General features: G+C 60.5%; 1 protein-coding gene across 3 annotated transcripts in view; it reads left to right on the top strand.

The window, feature by feature from the left end:
* The window catches only part of ITPR3 (inositol 1,4,5-trisphosphate receptor type 3), a 65,932-nt gene that overhangs the window by 45,088 nt on the left and 1,034 nt on the right, over nucleotides 1–19,810 (top strand). For all 3 annotated transcript variants that reach the window (XM_088024033.1, XM_028120548.2, XM_028120547.2), the window contains 32 exons: nucleotides 507–671; nucleotides 760–834; nucleotides 1,274–1,399; nucleotides 2,432–2,554; nucleotides 2,645–2,845; nucleotides 3,756–4,007; nucleotides 4,241–4,366; nucleotides 4,500–4,625; nucleotides 5,818–5,938; nucleotides 6,516–6,706; nucleotides 7,313–7,461; nucleotides 7,623–7,731; nucleotides 7,861–7,951; nucleotides 8,068–8,237; nucleotides 9,520–9,694; nucleotides 9,808–9,992; nucleotides 10,156–10,356; nucleotides 10,506–10,616; nucleotides 11,107–11,202; nucleotides 11,312–11,413; nucleotides 11,505–11,591; nucleotides 12,155–12,265; nucleotides 12,365–12,557; nucleotides 12,800–12,925; nucleotides 13,414–13,586; nucleotides 14,282–14,446; nucleotides 15,137–15,329; nucleotides 15,800–15,904; nucleotides 15,991–16,118; nucleotides 16,971–17,136; nucleotides 17,772–17,932; nucleotides 19,118–19,279. In XM_088024033.1, coding sequence (XP_087880159.1) covers nucleotides 507–671; nucleotides 760–834; nucleotides 1,274–1,399; nucleotides 2,432–2,554; nucleotides 2,645–2,845; nucleotides 3,756–4,007; nucleotides 4,241–4,366; nucleotides 4,500–4,625; nucleotides 5,818–5,938; nucleotides 6,516–6,706; nucleotides 7,313–7,461; nucleotides 7,623–7,731; nucleotides 7,861–7,951; nucleotides 8,068–8,237; nucleotides 9,520–9,694; nucleotides 9,808–9,992; nucleotides 10,156–10,356; nucleotides 10,506–10,616; nucleotides 11,107–11,202; nucleotides 11,312–11,413; nucleotides 11,505–11,591; nucleotides 12,155–12,265; nucleotides 12,365–12,557; nucleotides 12,800–12,925; nucleotides 13,414–13,586; nucleotides 14,282–14,446; nucleotides 15,137–15,329; nucleotides 15,800–15,904; nucleotides 15,991–16,118; nucleotides 16,971–17,136; nucleotides 17,772–17,932; nucleotides 19,118–19,279 — 4,665 coding nt within the window. The remainder of the gene's footprint in view (nucleotides 1–506; nucleotides 672–759; nucleotides 835–1,273; nucleotides 1,400–2,431; nucleotides 2,555–2,644; nucleotides 2,846–3,755; nucleotides 4,008–4,240; nucleotides 4,367–4,499; nucleotides 4,626–5,817; nucleotides 5,939–6,515; nucleotides 6,707–7,312; nucleotides 7,462–7,622; nucleotides 7,732–7,860; nucleotides 7,952–8,067; nucleotides 8,238–9,519; nucleotides 9,695–9,807; nucleotides 9,993–10,155; nucleotides 10,357–10,505; nucleotides 10,617–11,106; nucleotides 11,203–11,311; nucleotides 11,414–11,504; nucleotides 11,592–12,154; nucleotides 12,266–12,364; nucleotides 12,558–12,799; nucleotides 12,926–13,413; nucleotides 13,587–14,281; nucleotides 14,447–15,136; nucleotides 15,330–15,799; nucleotides 15,905–15,990; nucleotides 16,119–16,970; nucleotides 17,137–17,771; nucleotides 17,933–19,117; nucleotides 19,280–19,810) is intronic.

Here is a 19,810-nt window from a genome sequence, read left to right as displayed (position 1 = left end):
GCGCTGCCATTTTTCGAGCATGTGCCAGGCACTGAGCCTTGGCCTCGCATTAGTGGACTTCTCGCAGCGGCCCCTGGCAACATGGTTACTCCTCTCATCCCCGTTTTATGGAGGGGGGCATTGAGGCTTGGGGGGCTTTCCTCCCTTACCCTGACCAGAGCGAGTGAAGTGGGAGCCAAGGGACGTGGCTGTCCTGCAGCAGGCGCTACAGGTCAGTGCTGCCAGTATTCTTTGCCCTGCCCTGTTTGGGGTTGGAGTGGCCAAGTGATAGGCCTTAGCGGCACTAGTCAATGAGCAACTGAAGCCAGCCAATGGGGCAGCTCATGACAAACAGTGCGGGGAGGCCTTCGGCCATCTGGGCAGGCTTCCTGGAGGTGGCAGACCGTGGCCGGCAGCAGCATTGAGGAGGAGCAGAGGCCTGGAAGAGGGCAGTCACCGGGGGGTCTCTACGAGGCAGTGGACCTGAGGTGCCCGTCTCACCAGGCATGCCCATGGTCAACCTTCAGGTGCAGCTGCTGATCTCCGCTCAGGATGTGGAGAACTACAAGGTGATCAAGTCAGAGCTGGACCGGCTGCGGACCATGGTGGAGAAGTCAGAGCTGTGGGTGGACAAGAAGGGCAGCAGCAAGGGCGAGGAGGTGGACACAGGTGCTGCCAAAGACAAGAAAGAGGTGAGTGGGGTGGCAGGGAGCTGGAAGACCAGGGTTCCCAGTGAGGGCTGGGCCCGGCTGACCCCTGCTCGGTTCCCTGTGTCCCCAGCGGCCCACAGACGAGGAGGGTTTTCTGCACCCACCCGGGGAGAAGAGCAGTGAGAACTACCAGATCGTCAAGGGCGTGAGTGGCCTGGGGCCCTGAGGCCCCCCCGCCCCGGAGGCTCCGGGGCCTGGCCTCTCCTGCCTCCCCACTCTACCAGCCACTGGCCCTCAAAATACACATCTTCTGCTTTGCCTGCACATTAAAAACAACCCTGCCCAGGTCCAGATGGAATTATTTTAAAGCTGAAGGAATTTAATGAAATTCCATTTCACAGTCATATTGTTTTATTTACTTTTATGGGTGGAATTAGGTTTTTAAAAGTGCTTCCCTACCTTGTTGCGGTGATCTGACTCAGTGAATGTGGCCTCCTTCCCCCTTCCTGTCCCGGATGTGAGCTGGGGCTTGGCCAGACTTGGCAGGGGACTTCGACCAGCCTGAGTTGGGCGCGGGGAGCCGGGTGGCGGGGAAGCTGGAGGAGGAGGGCAGGGGTTCTGGGCTCACCCCCCACCCTCCCCAGATCCTGGAGCGGCTGAACAAGATGTGCGGCGTGGGGGAGCAGATGAGGAAGAAGCAGCAGAGGCTGCTCAAGAACATGGATGCCCACAAGGTCATGCTGGACCTGCTGCAGATCCCCTATGATAAGGTGGCCTTTGACTTCTGACCTCTGACTCCCCGGGGCAGCTTCCCCTCTGAACCCCGACCTAACCCAAACCACGCACTAATCCCGAATGCTGACCTAACCCAGCCTCACCCCTGATTCTTGACCCTGACCCTAGCTTCTATTTCCCTCTCTGACCTCTTCCTGATCATTTCAGGTTCATTGTATATCTTTTTTTTTCCCCCAAAGATTTTATTTATTTATTTGAGAGAGAAAGAGCTTGAGAGAGAGAGAGATCACGAGCAGGGGGGAGGGGTAGAGGGAGAAGCAGGCTCCCTGCTGAGCAGGGAGCCCCACGTGGGGCTCCATCCTAGAGCCCTGGGATCATGACCTGCGCCGAAGGCGGATGCTTAACTGACTAGGCCACCCAGGTGCCCCATCGCCTCCTTGTCTTGATCCATGTTGAGCCTTATCTGACCCCAGCCTCTCTTTGACTCATGATGTCAACTCAGACCGCATACTGACCCCTGACTTTGATTCCATACCCTAGCCTCACTCTGACCTCTTACACTGACCTAACCCCGGGCACACCCTGGTCCCGGACTCCAAATTGAGCATCATTTCGACCTTTGACCCTCCACGCCTCCCCTCAACTGACACACTGGCTCTTGAGCCTGACACCCAGCCATTCACCTGACCCCGACCCCTCAACCTTGCTCCCCCACACTGGCCTCACCTCAGCCTCTGCCCCTCAGCCCTTCACACATTTCCTTTTTTTTTTTTTTTTTTGAGAGAGAGCACAGCAGGGGGAGGGGGAGGGGGAGAAGCAGGCTTCCCGCGGAGCAGGGAGCCCGATGCGGGGCTTGATCTCAGGACCCTGGGATCATGACCTGAGCCGAAGGCAGACGCTTCACCAGTGCCCAACACACACTTCCTTCTCCTGACCTGGAGGCGCAGCTTTCACCTTGAACCTGGCCTCCTTGTGGTCCCAATCTCAAGCCCGGACCCCCGGCCACAGCTGCTGGAGCTCAGGCGCAAGGCCCAGCCTCACCTTCCTCCTCCTGTCCCGGTGCCCAGGGTGATGCCAAGATGATGGAGATCCTGCGCTACACGCACCAGTTCCTGCAGAAGTTCTGCGCGGGGAACCCGGGCAACCAGGCCCTGCTGCATAAGCACCTGCACCTCTTCCTCACGCCGGGGGTAAGGGCACGAGGTGGGGGGGTGGTGGCGGCGGTGGGGAGCGGGCCCCGGATCCCCCTTGGTGACAGCCACCCGCCCGCCTGCCCCCAGCTCCTGGAGGCAGAGACCATGCAGCACATCTTCCTGAACAACTACCAGCTGTGCTCGGAAATCAGTGAGCCCGTGCTGCAGCACTTCGTGCACCTGCTGGCCACCCACGGGCGGCACGTGCAGTACCTGGACTTCCTGCACACCGTCATCAAGGCCGAGGGCAAGTATGTCAAGAAGTGCCAGGACATGATCATGACCGAGGTGAGGATGGGGCCGGGGGACATGTGGGGGCTCAGGCGGTGGGACCAGAGTTAAGTCAGACAGGGGGTCACGAGAGGGACCTGGCCGGTGGAGGGAGGACTAAGGCCACAGAAGCAGGTCTAGGAGATCTCCGATAACAGGCCTGAAAGAACTCACACGCTCATTCCACTATTTATCCTTGTATTTTCACGGATTTAAAAATCATGAGGCGCCTGCTGTGGGCCAAGGAGCATGATGTACCGGGGGACATCAGTGGGGTGTAAACTCGGGGCGGGGGACCACATCCTGTGTGTTTCTGCACGGGCCCCGGCGTCTGGCACCCTGCAGGTGCCCGGTAGACCTGTTGGCCGAAGGCATGAAGTAGGAAGGGCCGAGTCTAAATCTGGAACAGACGTGGTCTCTGCCCAGGAGCATCTTACAGCGCGGTATGGGGGTGGGGGGGCGGGGGGAGCACAGTAAAGGGAGATGAGGGACCTGATGAATGAGGTGCCCTGCACCGGAAGTGCTGTACAGTGCGGATTATTGATTGCTGTTATTATTATTACTGTGAATAACATAATCACTGACACGAGAGGATGCAGCGTGTGCTCTGGGAGCTTTAAATTCCACACTGGGAGCCCAGGGGAGGGAGGGGGCATGGGATTAGAAAGGGCTTCCTGGAGGAGGCACCTCCGAAACAAGCCCGAGTGGGGTTTCTTTCCTTAGGGGAGGAGGGGGCACTTTTTCTGGGTCCAGGGTTCGGCCCTGATGGCAGGTGGCCCGAGACATCAGCCTACAGCCCCGAGGGCCAGGCAGGGGAGGGTTTTCCTGAGTGTCACGTGAGGGCTGGGGTCAGAGTCCCAATCTCTCCCTGGTACCCCCGGGGCCTGCTGGACTGGGGCATCTGATCGGACACCCCTCCTGCCCACAGCTGACCAATGCGGGTGACGACGTGGTCGTGTTCTACAATGACAAGGCCTCACTGGCCCACCTGCTAGACATGATGAAGGCCGCCCGGGATGGCGTGGAGGACCACAGCCCCCTCATGTACCACATCTCCCTGGTGGACTTACTGGCTGCCTGCGCTGAGGGCAAGAACGTCTACACGGAGATCAAGTGCACCTCCCTGCTGCCCCTGGAGGACGTGGTATCTGTGGTGACACATGAGGACTGCATCACCGAGGTCTGGGCCCTGGGACTGCTGGCGGGGGAGAAGGGGTGGTGGAGCCAGGCCTGGGCAGCCGTCAGTCTTGCATGGCAGGGCAGGAAGGGGGAGGTAAGGAAAGTGGGGGCGGGTAGGAGGGACGTGGGCTGAGGAACAAGGGGGAGGTCAGGGGAGAATTGGTGGAGTACAGAGGAGGAGAGCCTGGGCCGGTGGCCCTGCTCAGGCCCCTGACCTTGCTTCCGCCTGCGCAGGTGAAAATGGCTTATGTGAACTTCGTGAATCACTGCTATGTGGACACGGAGGTGGAGATGAAGGAGATCTACACGAGCAACCACATCTGGACACTCTTTGAGAACTTCACCCTGGACATGGCTCGGGTCTGTCCCCCGGGGGGTGGGGCGTGGGCTTGTGGGCACCTCGTGCTGGGCAGGGGTGTGGTTGGGAGCCTGGGCAGCCTTCCAGGGGCTGGGCGTGGAGGGGCCCCCAGGGCATCTCTCTCTCCTGCCCCAGGTGTGCAGTAAGCGGGAGAAGCGCCTGGCTGACCCCACGCTGGAGAAGTACGTGCTGACCGTCGTGCTGGACACCATCAACGCGTTCTTCAGCTCTCCGTTCTCTGAGAACAGCACCTCCCTGCAGGTGAGGCTCTCCTGCGTGCACAGCTCTTGTGCTGGGAAGGGGGAAGGAGAATATATATTCACGTCTGCTTGTGGCGCATAAAGACGTAGCAGAAGGACATAGACAAGTGCGTTAGTCACATATGCTATGTAACAAATTACCCCCGAAGTTAGTGGTTTAAAACAACAAACGTTTAATCTCCTATAACTTCTGTGGGCCAGGGATTACCATGGGGACAGTACCCTAGAACGGGAATTCCTAAATTGACTTGGTGTGATGGGTCCCAGGGTGGCAGGGGACGGCTGGCAGCACGTACCCCCCGAAGACAAGATGGTCATGCCTACCATGGTGGATAGCAGAGCCCGAGCGGTAATCCAGAGGGCCCAATGCCCAGAGATCTTTGCTGTCGGCTTAGTCAGTCTGGTGCCCCTGGGACTGAAGTCTTACCTGCAACAGCAGAAAAGCTCTAGGCTAGGGAACAGAAGTTTGTCTTAAATCACTGGAAGAGTCATGGCCCCTCAGTCGATTCCCAGATTCCCAGACTTCCTAGCCCAGGGCCCCTTGAAGGCAAAAGAGGCAGGTTCCCTGGAGGGGGGAGCGACAATACCTAAATCATAATACCATAAATCACTGGATGGACACAAGAACCCAACAAAGGGGTTACTTATAGGTAGAGGGACTGAGGTCCTGGTCTCTCAGCAAGGGTGGGCTCATTTTGACACACATGCGTTTGGGCCCTGGGATCTCTTTGGGACTATGAGTAATTTGTATCAGCTTTTTCCACCTCTCATCAGTCCCAGGGCAGAGGTGGGAAAATGGGCTGATGGGATCAAGCTTGGGGTGAGACTTCTCAAAGTAAGCCTTTTTGTAGCATACTTTGGGTTTTGAACCATGGAAGTGTATCACTTTTTCACAATAGTACTTTATTTAAAAAATTGTTTTTAAAGGAAGGAAGGGGTCAGCAATAGGACTCTAAGCCCCAGGTCTGGACCTTGGGGAATTCTCATAGGGCTGCCACGTACAGTTGGGCAGGTTGTGCACTGCTGAGAGGAAAGGGGGTGCCTTTTCCCTTTGGCACAAAGACACATGGTAACTATTGGAAGCATGTTCCTCCATCATGCCCATTCTCAGTGGGGCCTGGTCCCCTGGGCCTGGGGCTGCCCAGGGTGGAGGGTGGGCCAGGCTGTAGCAGTAGGCTTGTTGCCTCTTGCAGACACACCAGACCATCGTGGTGCAGCTGCTGCAGTCCAGCACACGGCTGCTTGAGTGTCCGTGGCTGCAGCAGCAGCACAAGGGCTCCGTGGAGGCCTGCATCCGGACCCTCGCCATGGTGGGTGAGTGTGCCAGGGGCACTGGCTAGCTCCAACCACCCCTCCCCTCCCTTCACTGCAGGAACGCCTGCCCTCAAAATAAACACGTTATTCCTAAGCTCGCCCATCATCTGCTCCCAAGTAGTTCTCAGCAAGTTCTTCTCAGTGTCTAACTGGCATCTTAGCAATCGAGAAAAGCTGTTTTCTCCTTTGAGCTTTGAGTCATTTCCCCAGAGGAGAATGCCGGGTGACAGCCCGCAACCAAAGTTTCTTTTGCTTGCAGATGGTTTCAGGCAGAAGGGAGGCCTGTAGGTGGTTAGGGAGCGCTGGGGAAGAGGAGAGAGAAGGTGGGAGAGAGGAGGGGAGGGCTCAGGGTGGAGCCAGGGTAGAATCAGAGAGGCAGAAACTCCCTCTTTTTACCCCAAAAGGGGAAGAGGGCACCCCAGTCCAAGTGGGGGCCAGCACATACCCCAGAATCTCGGTGAGTTCACCCTGTCCCCCAGTACGGCAGCCCAGAGCCTAGCCACTCTGGCTGGCCGGGCCCTCCCCACCCCCCACCTGCCCTCCAGCACCCCCTTGTCTCCGCCCCCCCCCCCCCCAGCCAAAGGCCGGGCCATCTCACTGCCCATGGACCTGGACGCGCACATCAGCTCGCTGCTCAGCAGTGGTGCCACCTGTTTAGCCGCCGCCCAGCGCAGCGCTTCTAACTACAAGGCCACCACACGGGCCTTCCCGCGCGTCCCGCCTGCCGCCAACCAGTGGGACTACAAGAACATCATCGAGAAGCTGCAGGTGAGTGCGGGGCTGCCCGGTGTCGGCCATGGGAGCTGCTTCGGAAGGGTGGTTCTGGGGAAGTGGTCCCTTCCTGTGCTGCCCGCACTCCCCGGGAAAGAGGCCCCTGCTAAGGGCAGGCCCCGGGAAGGGGACCGAGGGGCATCGTTCCAGGGGAAGCCAGGAGAACCCAGGCCTCTGCTAGTAGGTTTGGTGCTCATGAAGTAGGGTGGGACACCTCTCAGTCCTGACAGCGCCTTCTTGTTTATGCGACACGCTCCTGGCCACTGTCTACACACTTCTGAGGGGCTGTGGTGGCTCACTATCCCCACATGGCAGGAGGCCGAGGCCCAGAGAGGGGAAGCGGTTTGCCCCAGGTCACACAGCTGGAGGAGGGGCTGGGAGAAAAGCTAGGGCTTGTGGCTCCCAGCCAGGGGCTCTGAGTGGACAGATGACCTGCACTGTTCAGGGTGGTTCTGTGGATGCAGGGCCCCTCAGACAGGCTTGGAGAAATCGGTGGGGCCATTCAGTGTTGGGGTGGGTGGAATGGTAGTCCAGCCCCACTCATCTCTTGGGCCTGGGCGGCCTGCACCTGGCCTGGTAGTGACTGTGCCGTGCCCACCCCAGGACATCATCACGGCCCTGGAGGAGCGACTGAGGCCCCTGGTACAGGCCGAGCTGTCGGTGCTGGTAGACGTCCTGCACTGGCCCGAGCTGCTCTTCCTGGAGGGCAGTGAGGCCTACCAGCGCTGCGAGAGTGGGGGCTTCCTGTCCAAGTGAGCCGGACGCCGGGCCGGGGAGGGGGGTGGCGGGGGCGAGGCCGCCGGGGACAAGGCAGGACCGGACAGCCCACAGGGCGGAGGGCTGGGGCAGGGGAAGTGGCTGGAGGGAGGCAGCCGAGGCTGCCCCCAGCGTGCCCTCCTTCCTCACGGGCCAGGCTGATCCAGCACACCAAGGACCTCATGGAGTCGGAGGAGAAGCTGTGTGTCAAGGTGCTGCGGACCCTGCAGCAGATGCTGCTCAAGAAGACCAAGTACGGGGACCGGGTGAGTACCCGGGGGAGCTGGATGCCCTGGGAGCCCAGCCGGCAGGCCCAGGGGCTCGGGGCCAGCGTGGGTGGGCCAGTGGTCCAGGGGTGAAACGCGCCACTGCGGGGCCTTGCTCCTCCCCCGCAGGGCAATCAGCTGCGCAAGATGCTGCTACAAAACTACCTCCAGAACCGGAAGTCCAGCTCGAGGGGGGACCTTCCAGACCCCATGGGCATTGGTCAGTACCGCCTCCCCGCCGCAGTGCCTCTGCGTGGCCCACGTGCCCAAGCCCTGGGCCCTCCCTTCTGTTCCCCTGCCCCCCCAGCTCCCCTCACATGGGTTCCCCAACTCCAGGCCTGGACCAAGACTGGTCAGCAATTGCGGCCACCCAGTGCCGGCTGGACAAGGAGGGGGCCACCAAGCTGGTATGTGACCTGATCACCAGCACCAAGAATGAGAAGATCTTCCAGGAGAGCATTGGCCTGGCCATCCGCCTGCTGGATGGTGGCAACACTGAGATCCAGGTGTGGAGTGGTGGGGGGTGCTGGGGGCTCACCTCCTGGGGAGGGTGGTGCCTCCTGCTCAGCACAGTGCGACACGTTGCTGAGGCTGCCGGGCTTGGCTGCAGGGCTAGGTGCTGGTGGCCTGCACTAGTCTGGCTATGCGGGGGCGGCTCCACCTCCCATAACTGCCCCCGTGTCCCCTGGCCTCTTCCTACCCACGCTGACCGTCCCCCTCAAGCCAGGCCTGAGCCTGACTCCCCACCACGCTGCTCATGTCAAGTCCATCATTCCTGCCTCTTGGTCTCTGCTCAGGCTTCCTTCCCTCCTCTTCCACACTCTCCTCGGCCTCTGGTGCCCAACCGAAGGACTGCCTCCTCTGAAAAGTCCATGATTGCCTTATCCCCATTCATTCCTTCATTCATGGCTTTTTTTTTTTTTTTTTTTTAAGATTTATTTTTTTGAGAGAGAGGCGGGAAAGGGCAGAGGGAGAAAGAGAGAGAGTCTTAAGCAGACTCCGTGCTGGGTGCAGAGCCTGGTGCAAGGCTTGATCTCACGACCCTGAGATCATGACCCGAGCCAGAACCAAGAATCAGACGCTTCACCGACTGAGCCACCCAGGTGCCCCTCATGCATTGTTTTAATAAGTCCGCGCTCAGTGCCTCCCGAATGCCTAGGCACTAAGGATTTAGCCATGAACAGAAAAGACAAAATCCATATATCCTATGAATTGGTCCTGTATCCTAGTGGGGACAACAGCCAATGACTATAATCTCTCCATGGCCTGGAGAGCGTGTTGGACAGTGCTAATGGAGGCGAGGGGCATGGGGGTGCTGGGGCAGGGATGGGGTAGGCCCCTGAAGAGGGACCAGTGCAGCGAGGGCCCAGAGGTAAGCCTGTGGACAAGAGGGGCGGGCTGCACCGGCAGTGCCAAGAGAGGTGGCAGGCCATCAGGTGGTCTCGTGGGCGCTGGGTGGCGGGGCCGCTGCAGGGTGTCAGGCAGAGGAGGGACAAGGCTTAGACTTCCGAGGGGCAGCTCCGCTGCTGTGTGGGCAGATGCAGATGGTGTGAGGAAGCTTGTGCAGGCCCCCAGCATCGCAGCAACGGCAGTTACCAAGCCTTCCCCACTGCCTCTGATAGCCTTGACCGCCCCTGCACCAGCTGCAGTCCCAGGGCACACCTAGGGACCTGTCTGCGGCCCAGCCTTGTCCCAGCAGCATGGAGAGAGCGCTCCAGGGACTCACCAAGGGCTGCTTAGCACCAGGCCCAGGGCTGAGGCTGTCCCCCATGTCACCGTACCCCCCAGAAATCCTTCTACAACCTGATGACAAGTGACAAGAAGTCAGAGCGCTTCTTCAAAGTGTTGCACGACCGCATGAAGCGGGCCCAGCAGGAGACCAAGTCCACGGTGGCCGTCAACATGAACGACCTGGGCAGCCAGCCGCGCGAGGACCGGGAGGCGGCAGACCCCACCACCAAAGGTCAGAGGTCACAGCAGTACAGGATGGGGGTGCTGGGCCCGGGTCAGAGGGTGCAGGGTGAGGGTCCGGTCCCTTCCAGCAGCCCCAGCCTCACCAGGCCCCCCCCCCTGCAGGCCGCGTAGCTTCCTTCTCGATGCCAGGCTCCCCATCCCGCTATTCGCTGGGCCCCAGCCTGCGCCGGGGCCACGAGGTAGGCGAGCGCGTACAGAGCAACGAGATGGGCACGTCCGTGCTCATCATGCAGCCCATCCTGCGCTTTCTGCAGCTGCTGTGTGAGAATCACAACCGGGACCTGCAGGTGAGTGCCTGCCCCTGCCCCGCCACCCGGTCAGCACGTGGACCCCCTGCCCTCTGCCCGTGGGCCACTGCTCTGCAGCTGGTGGCAGAGGGCACGGTCCCCCAGGGCTGGCCTCTCCTCCCCTGCGAGAGCTGTGCCATGCCCACCCTCCTGTGCCCTGCAGAACTTCCTGCGCTCTCAGAACAACAAGACCAACTACAACCTGGTGTGCGAGACGCTCCAGTTTCTGGACATCATGTGCGGCAGCACCACCGGCGGCCTGGGGCTGCTGGGCCTTTACATCAACGAGGACAACGTGGGCCTGGTCATCCAGACCCTGGAGACCCTCACTGAGTACTGCCAGGGCCCCTGCCACGAGAACCAGGTGAGCTGTCGCGGCGGCGCCAGCAGCCGACAGGGCGTGTGGCCACGCCGGTGCAGGGGGCAGGCTGGGCAGGGGAGAGATGGAGGCCTCCGGAGCAGCCAGAGTGCTGAGGGGCCCGGGCCCCGTGTCCCCCCTCTGCCTCCTGCCAGACTTGCATCGTGACGCACGAGTCCAATGGCATAGACATCATCACGGCGCTGATTCTCAATGACATCAGTCCCCTGTGCAAGTACCGTATGGATCTGGTGCTGCAGCTCAAGGTGGGGCCCGTGGCAGCCCATGTGAGTGTGCATGCGATGGGTGTGCACATACCCATGCGACATGTGTGTTGAGTGTGCATACTGGGGTGTGGTGATGGGTTTAATACACACATACAAATGAGTGTGTGAGCAAACGGACTGCATGTACACTCCGGGAGCAAACGAGTTCTGGGTTTACCTGAGGGCCTTATGTGTGTGTGTGTGTGTGTGTGTGTGTGTGTGTGTGTGTGTGTGTGTGTGTGTGTCTGCTCTCTGGGGGATTGTGTGCACCTGCCGCGGGGTGGGGGTGAAGGCAGGGGGGTGGGGGTGGTGGCTGGCTTTGCAGGACGCTTCTCAGCAAGTCCTGGGGGACAGCGGGGAACGGGAAGGCGGTGGCGCATCGTCCGGGCTGGGAGAGGCTACTGTGGAGTAGACAGAGGAAGGGGTTGTTGGGGGGCATGGTGGGGGCCCTCAGACTGTGGCCTGTCCCCCTTTCCCCACCTCTCCGCAGGACAATGCCTCCAAGCTGCTCTTGGCTCTGATGGAGAGCCGGCACGACAGTGAAAACGCGGAGCGAATCCTCATCAGCCTGCGGCCCCAGGAGCTGGTGAGGCTGGGCCAAGGGTCAGGTGGGAAGGCGTGAGTCGGTGGGGTGCAGGGGCGGGGATTCCCTACGCCCCAGGAAGACGGCGTTCAGACAGGCACTGCCCCGCCAGGTGGACGTCATCAAGAAGGCCTACCTGCAGGAGGAGGAGCGTGAGAACTCGGAGGTGAGCCCACGGGAAGTGGGCCACAACATCTACATCCTGGCGCTGCAGGTACCAGCCTCGCCCCGTGGCCCCGCCCCCGGCGGCCCTGCCCCCCCCCCCGTGGCCCCGCCCCGTGACCCCGCACCGCCCTCTCACGCAGCTCTCCAGGCACAACAAACAGCTGCAGCACCTGCTGAAGCCGGTGAAGCGCATCCAAGAGGAGGAGGCCGAGGGCATCTCTTCCATGGTGGGGGCCCGGGGACTAGGCTGGATGTGGAGCGGGGCTTAGATGCAGGGGCGGGGCTGGGCGAGAGACTGGATGGGTTGGTATCTGGGGGTGGGGCTAGGGATTGAGGGCGGGGAAGAGGGCAGAGCGGAGATCCGAGGGCAGGTGGGAATCGGGATGAGGCCGGGGGGGCGGGGCAGGAGCTCTGGGCGGAGCGGGACCGGGGGCGGGGCCTGAACCTGAGTAAAGAGCTCGAACTGGGGGCTGGGGGCTGGGGGGTCGGGGGCGGGGCTCAGGGCGGGAAGAGCCAGACTGGTGGCCTGGGTGAAACCTAGACGTGTAAATGGGAGTGAAGCTCTGGGGCGGGTCTGGAAGCCTGGAGCCGGACAGCAGAGGGTGGTGCCTGTCCTCTGGGATTGTCTGGACATGGCTCTCCCACTACACCCTCTCAATTTGGGGCTGCATCCTAGTTGGGCCGGGCTGGGTCTGGTCTGTTTGGGGAACCCTCGAGCAGGTAGGGCTGGGTGGCAGGTCTAGCAGTGGGGAATTGCGGGGCCTGACCTCAGCGGCCCCTCTACCCCCAGCTCAGCCTCAACAACAAGCAGCTGTCCCAGATGCTCAAGTCCTCAGCGCCCGCCCAGGAGGAGGAGGAGGACCCCCTGGCCTACTACGAGAACCACACGTCCCAGATAGAGGTGGGGCCGGAGGGCAGTAGGGGTGCCGTGAGTGAGGGCCGTGACCCTGGTCCTTGGTGGTGGTGGCCTAGGTGTGACCCTGTGCCTGTGTGCGCCCAGATCGTGCGGCAGGACCGCAGCATGGAGCAGATCGTGTTCCCGGTGCCTGGCATCTGCCAGTTCCTGACAGAGGAGACCAAGCACCGGCTCTTCACCACCACAGAGCAGGATGAGCAGGGCAGCAAAGTGAGCGACTTCTTCGACCAGTCCTCCTTCCTGCACAACGAAATGGAATGGCAGCGCAAGCTCCGCAGTGAGGACCCCAGCGGGGCGGGAGGGCAAGGCCAGGCCTGGAGCTGCTCGGTGATGCCCCTTGGGGACGCCCCTTACCTGCTGGTAGTTGCCTCACCCACCACACCCCTAGGAGGGCTCCAGTGACGTTTTCTGAAGTGGGGCCTGGAGCTTGTGCCGGCGCTGGGGGCCCGTGCGGGGTGGGTGGACGATGTGAACGAGAGGCCCCACTCACACCAGCCTGCCATCACCCTCCTCCCCCAGGCATGCCACTGATCTACTGGTTCTCCCGCCGCATGACCCTGTGGGGCAGTATTTCCTTCAACCTGGCAGTTTTTATCAACATCATCATTGCCTTCTTCTATCCCTACATGGAGGGCGCGTCCACAGGTGGGGACACAAGACTGGCAGACTGAGGCCCTGGAGCCCACCATGCCCCCTCCCTGGGTTTGGGCAGAGCCTTGGGGCCAGCCAGGCTCTTCGGGGACCAGATGCAGAATGGGGAAAAGCACCCCTGCGCTGCTCTTGGGCTCTGCACCTCATCCTGGGGAGACACAGATGTGGTCCCGTGGGACAGACAATGTCCTTGACTTCTGGAGACAGTGCATGTCTCTCGCTCTGCCTCTCTGTCTCTCTCTCTCTCTCTCACACACACACAAACATGAGCCAGAGGTCAGATATGGTAGCAGCAGCTGAATAGGGCCTCCTGCCTTAAGCCTAGACAGCAGGTGTGATGGTGCAGGAGGGGCCCTAATACCAGGTGACTGAGAACTTTATAGGGAAGGTTTCCAGGAGGGGGTGGCTTCTTGGGGTGTGTAGGGGCTGGGGCTGTGGTGGGCTTCGCTGACCAGTGCTCACCCCTGCACCCTGGCCCCCAGGCGTGCTGGGCTCCCCACTCATCTCCCTGCTCTTCTGGATCCTCATCTGCTTCTCCATTGCGGCCCTGTTCACCAAGCGCTACAGCATCCGCCCCCTCATTGTGGCACTCATCCTGCGCTCCATCTACTACCTGGGCATTGGGCCCACACTCAACATCCTGGGCGCCCTCAACGTGAGTGCCGGAGGGAGCCCCCATGCCACCCCTGCGCTTGTGGCGCGGTAGGACCTCACACTGGCCGGCCACCTCCCAGCAGCCACTGCTCTGCCCTATCCCCCTTGTCCTTGTGATGGGGCAAAGCTTGTTAAAGACCAGCGCTCAGGGCTGTTCTGTGCCTCCTCTGTCTCCCTAGACACCCTGGGGCAACTGGCATTCAGAGCCAGCCAGCCAGGAGGCACTTTGGGGCACCAGCTTCGGGGCTGCTGTGTACGCGGTAGTGGGGCATTGCCCAGAGGCACTGTCCACACTGTAGACGTCAAGGATTTGTATGTTATGACAGTTCCTGACAGCTGGAAATAAAATGTATCTGGAGCAAGGGGGAGGGGGGCAGGCACCTTTCCCTAACTTACCAAGTCACCGTAAAGGCTAAGGTTGGTCTGTCCCACTCCATCCTCCTTTACCTGTATCTCACTTTCTTCCTGGAGCCAGGGACCCCAGGGGCTTTTCCCCGTTCTATCCCAGGAGCTCAGATACATTTCTGGAAGCATGTTCATTAATGCCGAGCCTGCCAGGCTGAGCAGGACCGGCTCAGATCCGCTCCACAGAAGGGCTGACCTCTGAGCTGGGCACTGGGCAGGCAAAGCAACAGGGAGTGGAGATCCGGGGCGGGTGGTGGGACCCTGATCCCCATGCCCTGTACTTGCCCCCAGCTGACCAACAAGATCGTCTTTGTGGTGAGCTTCGTGGGCAACCGAGGCACCTTCATCCGGGGCTATAAGGCCATGGTCATGGACATGGAGTTCCTCTACCATGTGGGCTACATCCTGACTAGTGTCCTGGGTCTCTTTGTCCATGAGCTCTTCTACAGCATTCTGGTGAGCGTGGTGGGGGCTGGGGCTGGGGCTGGCAGGGGTGTGGGGAAGACTGGGGCTCCCCTCAGGCTGCTAGTGGTTCCCAGCACCAGTCTCTGTCCAGTCCTCTTGCTGCTGGGCTTGGAGGGATGGATTTCCAGAGTCCTCCTCTACCTGACCTCAGCCTGACCTTCAGGGCCCTGCTAGCCACTCCTGACCCCCATCTGGCCCATCTCCCCTGGAACCAGACTACCTGGGTTTGTGTCCCAGCTCGGACACTACTAGCTCTGTAATTTTGGGCAAGTTTTCTTGACTGCCCCATGCCTCCATTTCTGTATCTATGAAACAAGGATAATTAACAGCACCTGCCTTCTAGAATAATTGTGAGATTGACATGAGCTTAATACACAAAAATCATGTAGAATGCATCCTGGCAGGTAGCAAGCACACTTTAAGAGTTGGTCATCTTTCTCCCCCCGCATGTGTGGATTTGCCTGCCCATTCACCCTTACACCTTCTCCTGGGCCACACTCCCTTCTCTTGGCCTTAGAACTCCGCTTCCTCTGAGCAGCCTCCCTGACAGGCCCACTAGGCTGGTTCCATGTGCCTAACACAGACCCTTCTGGAGGAGCCTGTGGGAAACCACTGGGAGCGGGGCAGCCCTAGGATCCAGTGGTACCTGCGGTCCCTCATGGCCCTGTCCCTCCCCTGCAGCTCTTTGACCTCATCTACCGTGAGGAGACGCTGTTCAACGTCATCAAGAGCGTGACTCGCAATGGCCGCTCCATCCTGCTGACCGCCCTGCTGGCCCTCATCTTAGTCTACCTCTTCTCCATCGTTGGCTTCCTCTTCCTCAAGGATGACTTCATCCTTGAGGTCGACCGGCTGCCCGGCAATCACTCTGGAGGTCTGGCGTCCCCTCTCCTTGGCTGAGGGGGTGCTGAACAGATGACCTGTGTCTGGACCAGGCCCTGGGAGTGCTCCCTGCCTCAGTTTCTCCTCTTGGGTTCCGGGGAGGTCCAGCTCACACCGATCTGCCTCCCTTTTCCCTGGCACAGACTGAGGGGGTGGGAGAGCCTTGGTCTTTGGCTCCCTAAGGAGCCTCTTGCTTGCAGACCCCGGCATTCATGTTAAACTCGGTATTTGCTGGGGCTGCCTGTGTGCTAGGCTCAGGGGTGCAGACCCCCCCTTCCTGTCCTTCCTGCACAGCCTGGTGGGGGCAAGGGCACGAAGACCCCTCACTTGTAGCCCGGCAGAGTCGGGAGCTCGCAGGATGGGGGAAGGCTTTGTGGGGGATGTGATGCTGGGGACACAACCAGGGGAATGATAAGGCCTGCCATGTCCTTATTCTGGTGACCTCCTCCGTGTCCTCTCTAGCCAGCCCCCTGGGGATGCCACATGGAGCTGCCACATTCGTGGGCACGTGCAGTGGGGACAAGCTGAATTGTGTCTCAGGGGTCTCGGTGCCTGAGGTCCTGGAAGGTGAGGGCAGTGTGTCTCGGGGACCTGGGAGAGGGGGCGTGGAGGCAGGGGCCTGGCCTGGGTCTGAGCACACACTCCGCGTGTAGGGAACGAAGAACTGGAGAGCACGGAGCGGGCCTGTGACACTCTGCTGATGTGCATTGTCACTGTCATGAACCACGGGCTGCGCAACGGTGGTGGCGTGGGCGACATTCTCCGCAAGCCCTCCAAAGACGTGAGCATCGCCTGCCTCGCTCCCCGGCCCTGGCCGAGTCAGCCACTGTGAGGTCCCGCCTGGCAGAGCGGCTTGCCCCCCCCACCCAGTCTTCAGTGTCGCAAGCCCCCACTCTGCACCCCCTTCCCCTGCTCTCCCACAAGTCAACGCGCAGTCATGTGGTTGTTGAGTTTCCCACCGCACTCCGCTCACACATCCCCACCAGCTCACCGTAAGTTGCTCTAAGGAAAGACTTTGGCAACCAAGCTTTGTCCAGGCTAGGGAAGGCGTGAGTCAGACGTTGGGCGGATCCCCGGCTACACCGGCTTCATCTGGGAGGCAGAGCCCTCGCCCACAGTAAGGGTGCGCAGGGTGCGGAAGCTGAGTCGGCTCCATGAGGAGGCCTTGGGATTTGACTCAGGCAGCCAGGCGTTCCCAGTAGTCGGTCTGTTCTCAGTCACATGGGGGCGAGGAGCCGCTTCCTGGCCAAAGTTTCTAGGATGTGTGAGGCCCGGCATCCCCAGGGCAGGGCAGAGGAGTGCAGAGCTGGCTGTGCCCCCAACCAAAAGTCGGGCAGAGACAAGCCTCCACCTGCAGCTTTAGTGCCCCACGCCAAACTCCTCCCACAGGGCTCAGGCCCAGCTGGTGTCCTGAGTCCGCTCTTTTCCTCACCCCCAGTCAGGGCCTGCCCTGCCCGGAGTGAGGCTGGGTCGGCTTTGCTGCCCTCAGGGCCCTAGGAGCCAGACGCCATCCTTCCCCTGTGCTGAGGGCCAGGCCTCCTCAGTCATGGCCCTGACCCCTGCCTGAGTCTGGCCTGCCTGGGTGAACTGGGCCCAGCCTCCCTGCCTCACCACCCCTGCCTCACCCCTGCAGGAGTCTCTCTTCCCAGCCCGTGTGGTCTACGACCTCCTGTTCTTCTTCATTGTCATCATCATCGTGCTGAACCTCATCTTTGGGGTGATCATCGACACCTTTGCCGACCTGCGCAGCGAGAAGCAGAAGAAGGAAGAGATTCTCAAGACCACATGCTTCATCTGCGGTGAGGCCACCATTCTTGCCCCTCAGGGGCCGAGGCGGGGCCGGGGCAGCTGCCATTTGGCCCTTCCCTGGTCCCCATGGCCCCTGGGGCTGACGGCTCTGTGGCTGTTTGCTCATCCTACACTTGGGGAGAACAGGACTCTGCCTGAGCTTGGGGTAATAGAAGGGAGTGGGAAAGAGCCTCAGAACCATTCCTCCAAACCCTCTCGGTTTACAGGGGAGAGACCAAACTCTCGGTCTCCGTCCAGAGCTCTTCCCACTCCCGGTATGAGGTGCTAGTCCCCTCGCCACAGGCTAAGCAGCAGGCAGCACCTGCAGGACAAAACCCTTCTCAACGATTCCTGCTTCCCCCAGGCTCGGAAGGCCGGCCGCTGCCGCGGTCCCCAGCTGCCGGTCCCCAGCCTCCGTGGTGCAGGGCTGCAGCTCGGGCAGCCGGGGCCTCCACGGCCAAGGGGCGGGGCGCCTTAAATAGAACTGACCTAAATGGGCCGGGGTGGGCTGTCACACGTGTTCACCAGGCCCATCAGCCTGAGACCAGATGCCCCCACTGCACTGAGAGGCCGTGTCTGCTCGGCCAGGTGGCCCCACGGTGGCTCTGGGAGGCTGACGGTTTCGTCCTCACCCCCGCACCCGCAGGTCTGGAGAGGGACAAGTTTGATAACAAGACAGTGTCCTTTGAGGAGCACATCAAGTTCGAACACAACATGTGGAACTACCTGTACTTCATTGTGCTGGTCCGTGTGAAAAACAAGACGGACTACACGGGGCCCGAGAGCTACGTGGCCCAGATGATCAAGGTGTGGCCCCAGGGAGGAGCGGCCGCGGCTGCCGGGGAGGGACAGCGGGGGACAGCTGGGGACACCCGTGGACACCTGTGGAAAGGGCGGCCTCACCGGAGCCCTGCCAGCTGCCCGAGCTGCGGAGGGGCCTCTGAGCTCTTCTGCGTGGGCTCTGTTGTCAGGAAAAGCCAAGGACGTGCGTGGTGTCCCCGGGGCCTGCGGGCGCACGACACTGAGGAATTGGGAGAGCAGGGCAGATGCTGCCCCTGGTGGCTGCTCAGTGGACCATTCGGAGGGAGCCTTGTCCAGCTCGGCAAGAGGAAGGGCAGCTTCCCAAAGCTTTGGATGGCCCAGGCTGAGAGGGGGCCTGGAAAAGCTTGCAACTGTCAGACTTAGGAGGAATCAGAGTTAATCTGTCCAATTTCTGTAGTGTGAAGGGAGTGAAGGCAGTGAATAGTAATAAAAAAAAAAAAGGTCTTGTAGTGTTTCGGGAAAAAGAAGCCCATCCGTTCCATCAAATGTAGTGCATCTTCAGATTACTGCACAACGGATAAATTGCAGGATAAAGGAAAGACCTATTTAGTGGGGGGGGGGGAGTTCTATTGGTTTCTTAAGTCTATAATTTGAACTGATCTTTGAGTACAGGTTTATCTGTTGGTCTGAGAACTCACAGCTTGTGACGAGGAGCTAGAAACCTGGTGGCCCCCTCCCGATCCCCCCCGCCCCCGTCCCGGGCAACGTGGCCTTGCCTCTCAGACACACATCAGCTCCCAGCCGTCCTCAGCAGAGCCTCCCCTCCCCCAACACGCCATGTGTCTGACTCGCATCTTCCTGGGGTGCAGGGTGTGTGGGGCGGGGCAGAAGGAAGGAAGGAAGGAGCTTCAGGGTCTGGTGCAGAGGCCCTCCACCTCTCGCAGGGTGTCAGGACAGTAAACAGATGGTGCTGGTATCAGTGAGACTTAAGGCCGTCTAACGGAAGTTAGCCTGTCCCAGGGCACTGGCCTCTTGACGCCCTGCCGAGGGTTCACTGCCCGCCCTCTCGCTCCAGGAGGACCCCAGTCGGTTCAGATTTTCCCTGACACATCCTTGGGGAGTAATCTGTCCAGGCTGTGACAGCAGGCTCCCCATCCTTTACTGCTTTTCTAAATGAGGCCTTCCTAGGCTGGGCCCCAGCTTGCTCATCCCGCCGGGGATCTTTTTCAGAACAAGAACCTGGATTGGTTCCCCCGGATGAGAGCCATGTCCCTAGTGAGCAACGAGGGGGAAGGGGAGCAGAATGAGATCCGGATTCTTCAGGACAAGCTCAACTCCACCATGAAGCTGGTGTCCCACCTCACTGCCCAGCTCAATGAGCTCAAGGAGCAGGTGTGTACCCAGGCCTATCCTGGCCTCACCCTTGGGGTCCTGTACTGGGCAGCTTCAGACCGTCACTAGAGGTCACAGCCCAGCCTGCCACGGGGGAGTTGGGGAGGGTGCTGGGGCCTTCATGCTCCTTCCTTTCCTTCTTGGGTCTGGGGTGGAAGACAGGTTCTGGAGACACTCTCCCCCTGCCATGGAAAGCTAGACAGAGGTTGGCAGCCCCTGTCTGTGAGCCCCCCGAAAGACAGGGCCAAGTGGACCCTTGGTGGAGGTGTGAGGGGTCCTCCCCCTCGCTCCCCCCCCCCAGCAGCTGCTAGGGAGGCTGTCTGAGGGGTTCAGTGGTGTTAGGGGAGGTCAAGGCATCCTTCCACTTCTCAAGTCCCCCTGTTGCCCAGAGCATCCTCTGCCATCTGGCAGTGGCCAAATGAGGTTAGGCAGCCCCTCTTTTAGGTGGGGTGGTTCCCCAGCTGCACCGCATCAGGGGTTTGTGACGCACTAATCGAGGACAAGGGTTTGGGGCTGACATCCTCAATGCAC

This window comes from Eumetopias jubatus, unplaced genomic scaffold, assembly GCF_037043125.1.
Source record: "Eumetopias jubatus isolate StellerSeaLion01/CBP00866 unplaced genomic scaffold, mEumJub1_p1.0 scaffold_6, whole genome shotgun sequence".
Lineage (NCBI taxonomy): Eukaryota > Metazoa > Chordata > Mammalia > Carnivora > Otariidae > Eumetopias > Eumetopias jubatus.
The sequence above is the reverse complement of the archived record's forward strand: the minus strand, read 5'-3'. Positions and strand labels throughout refer to the sequence as shown.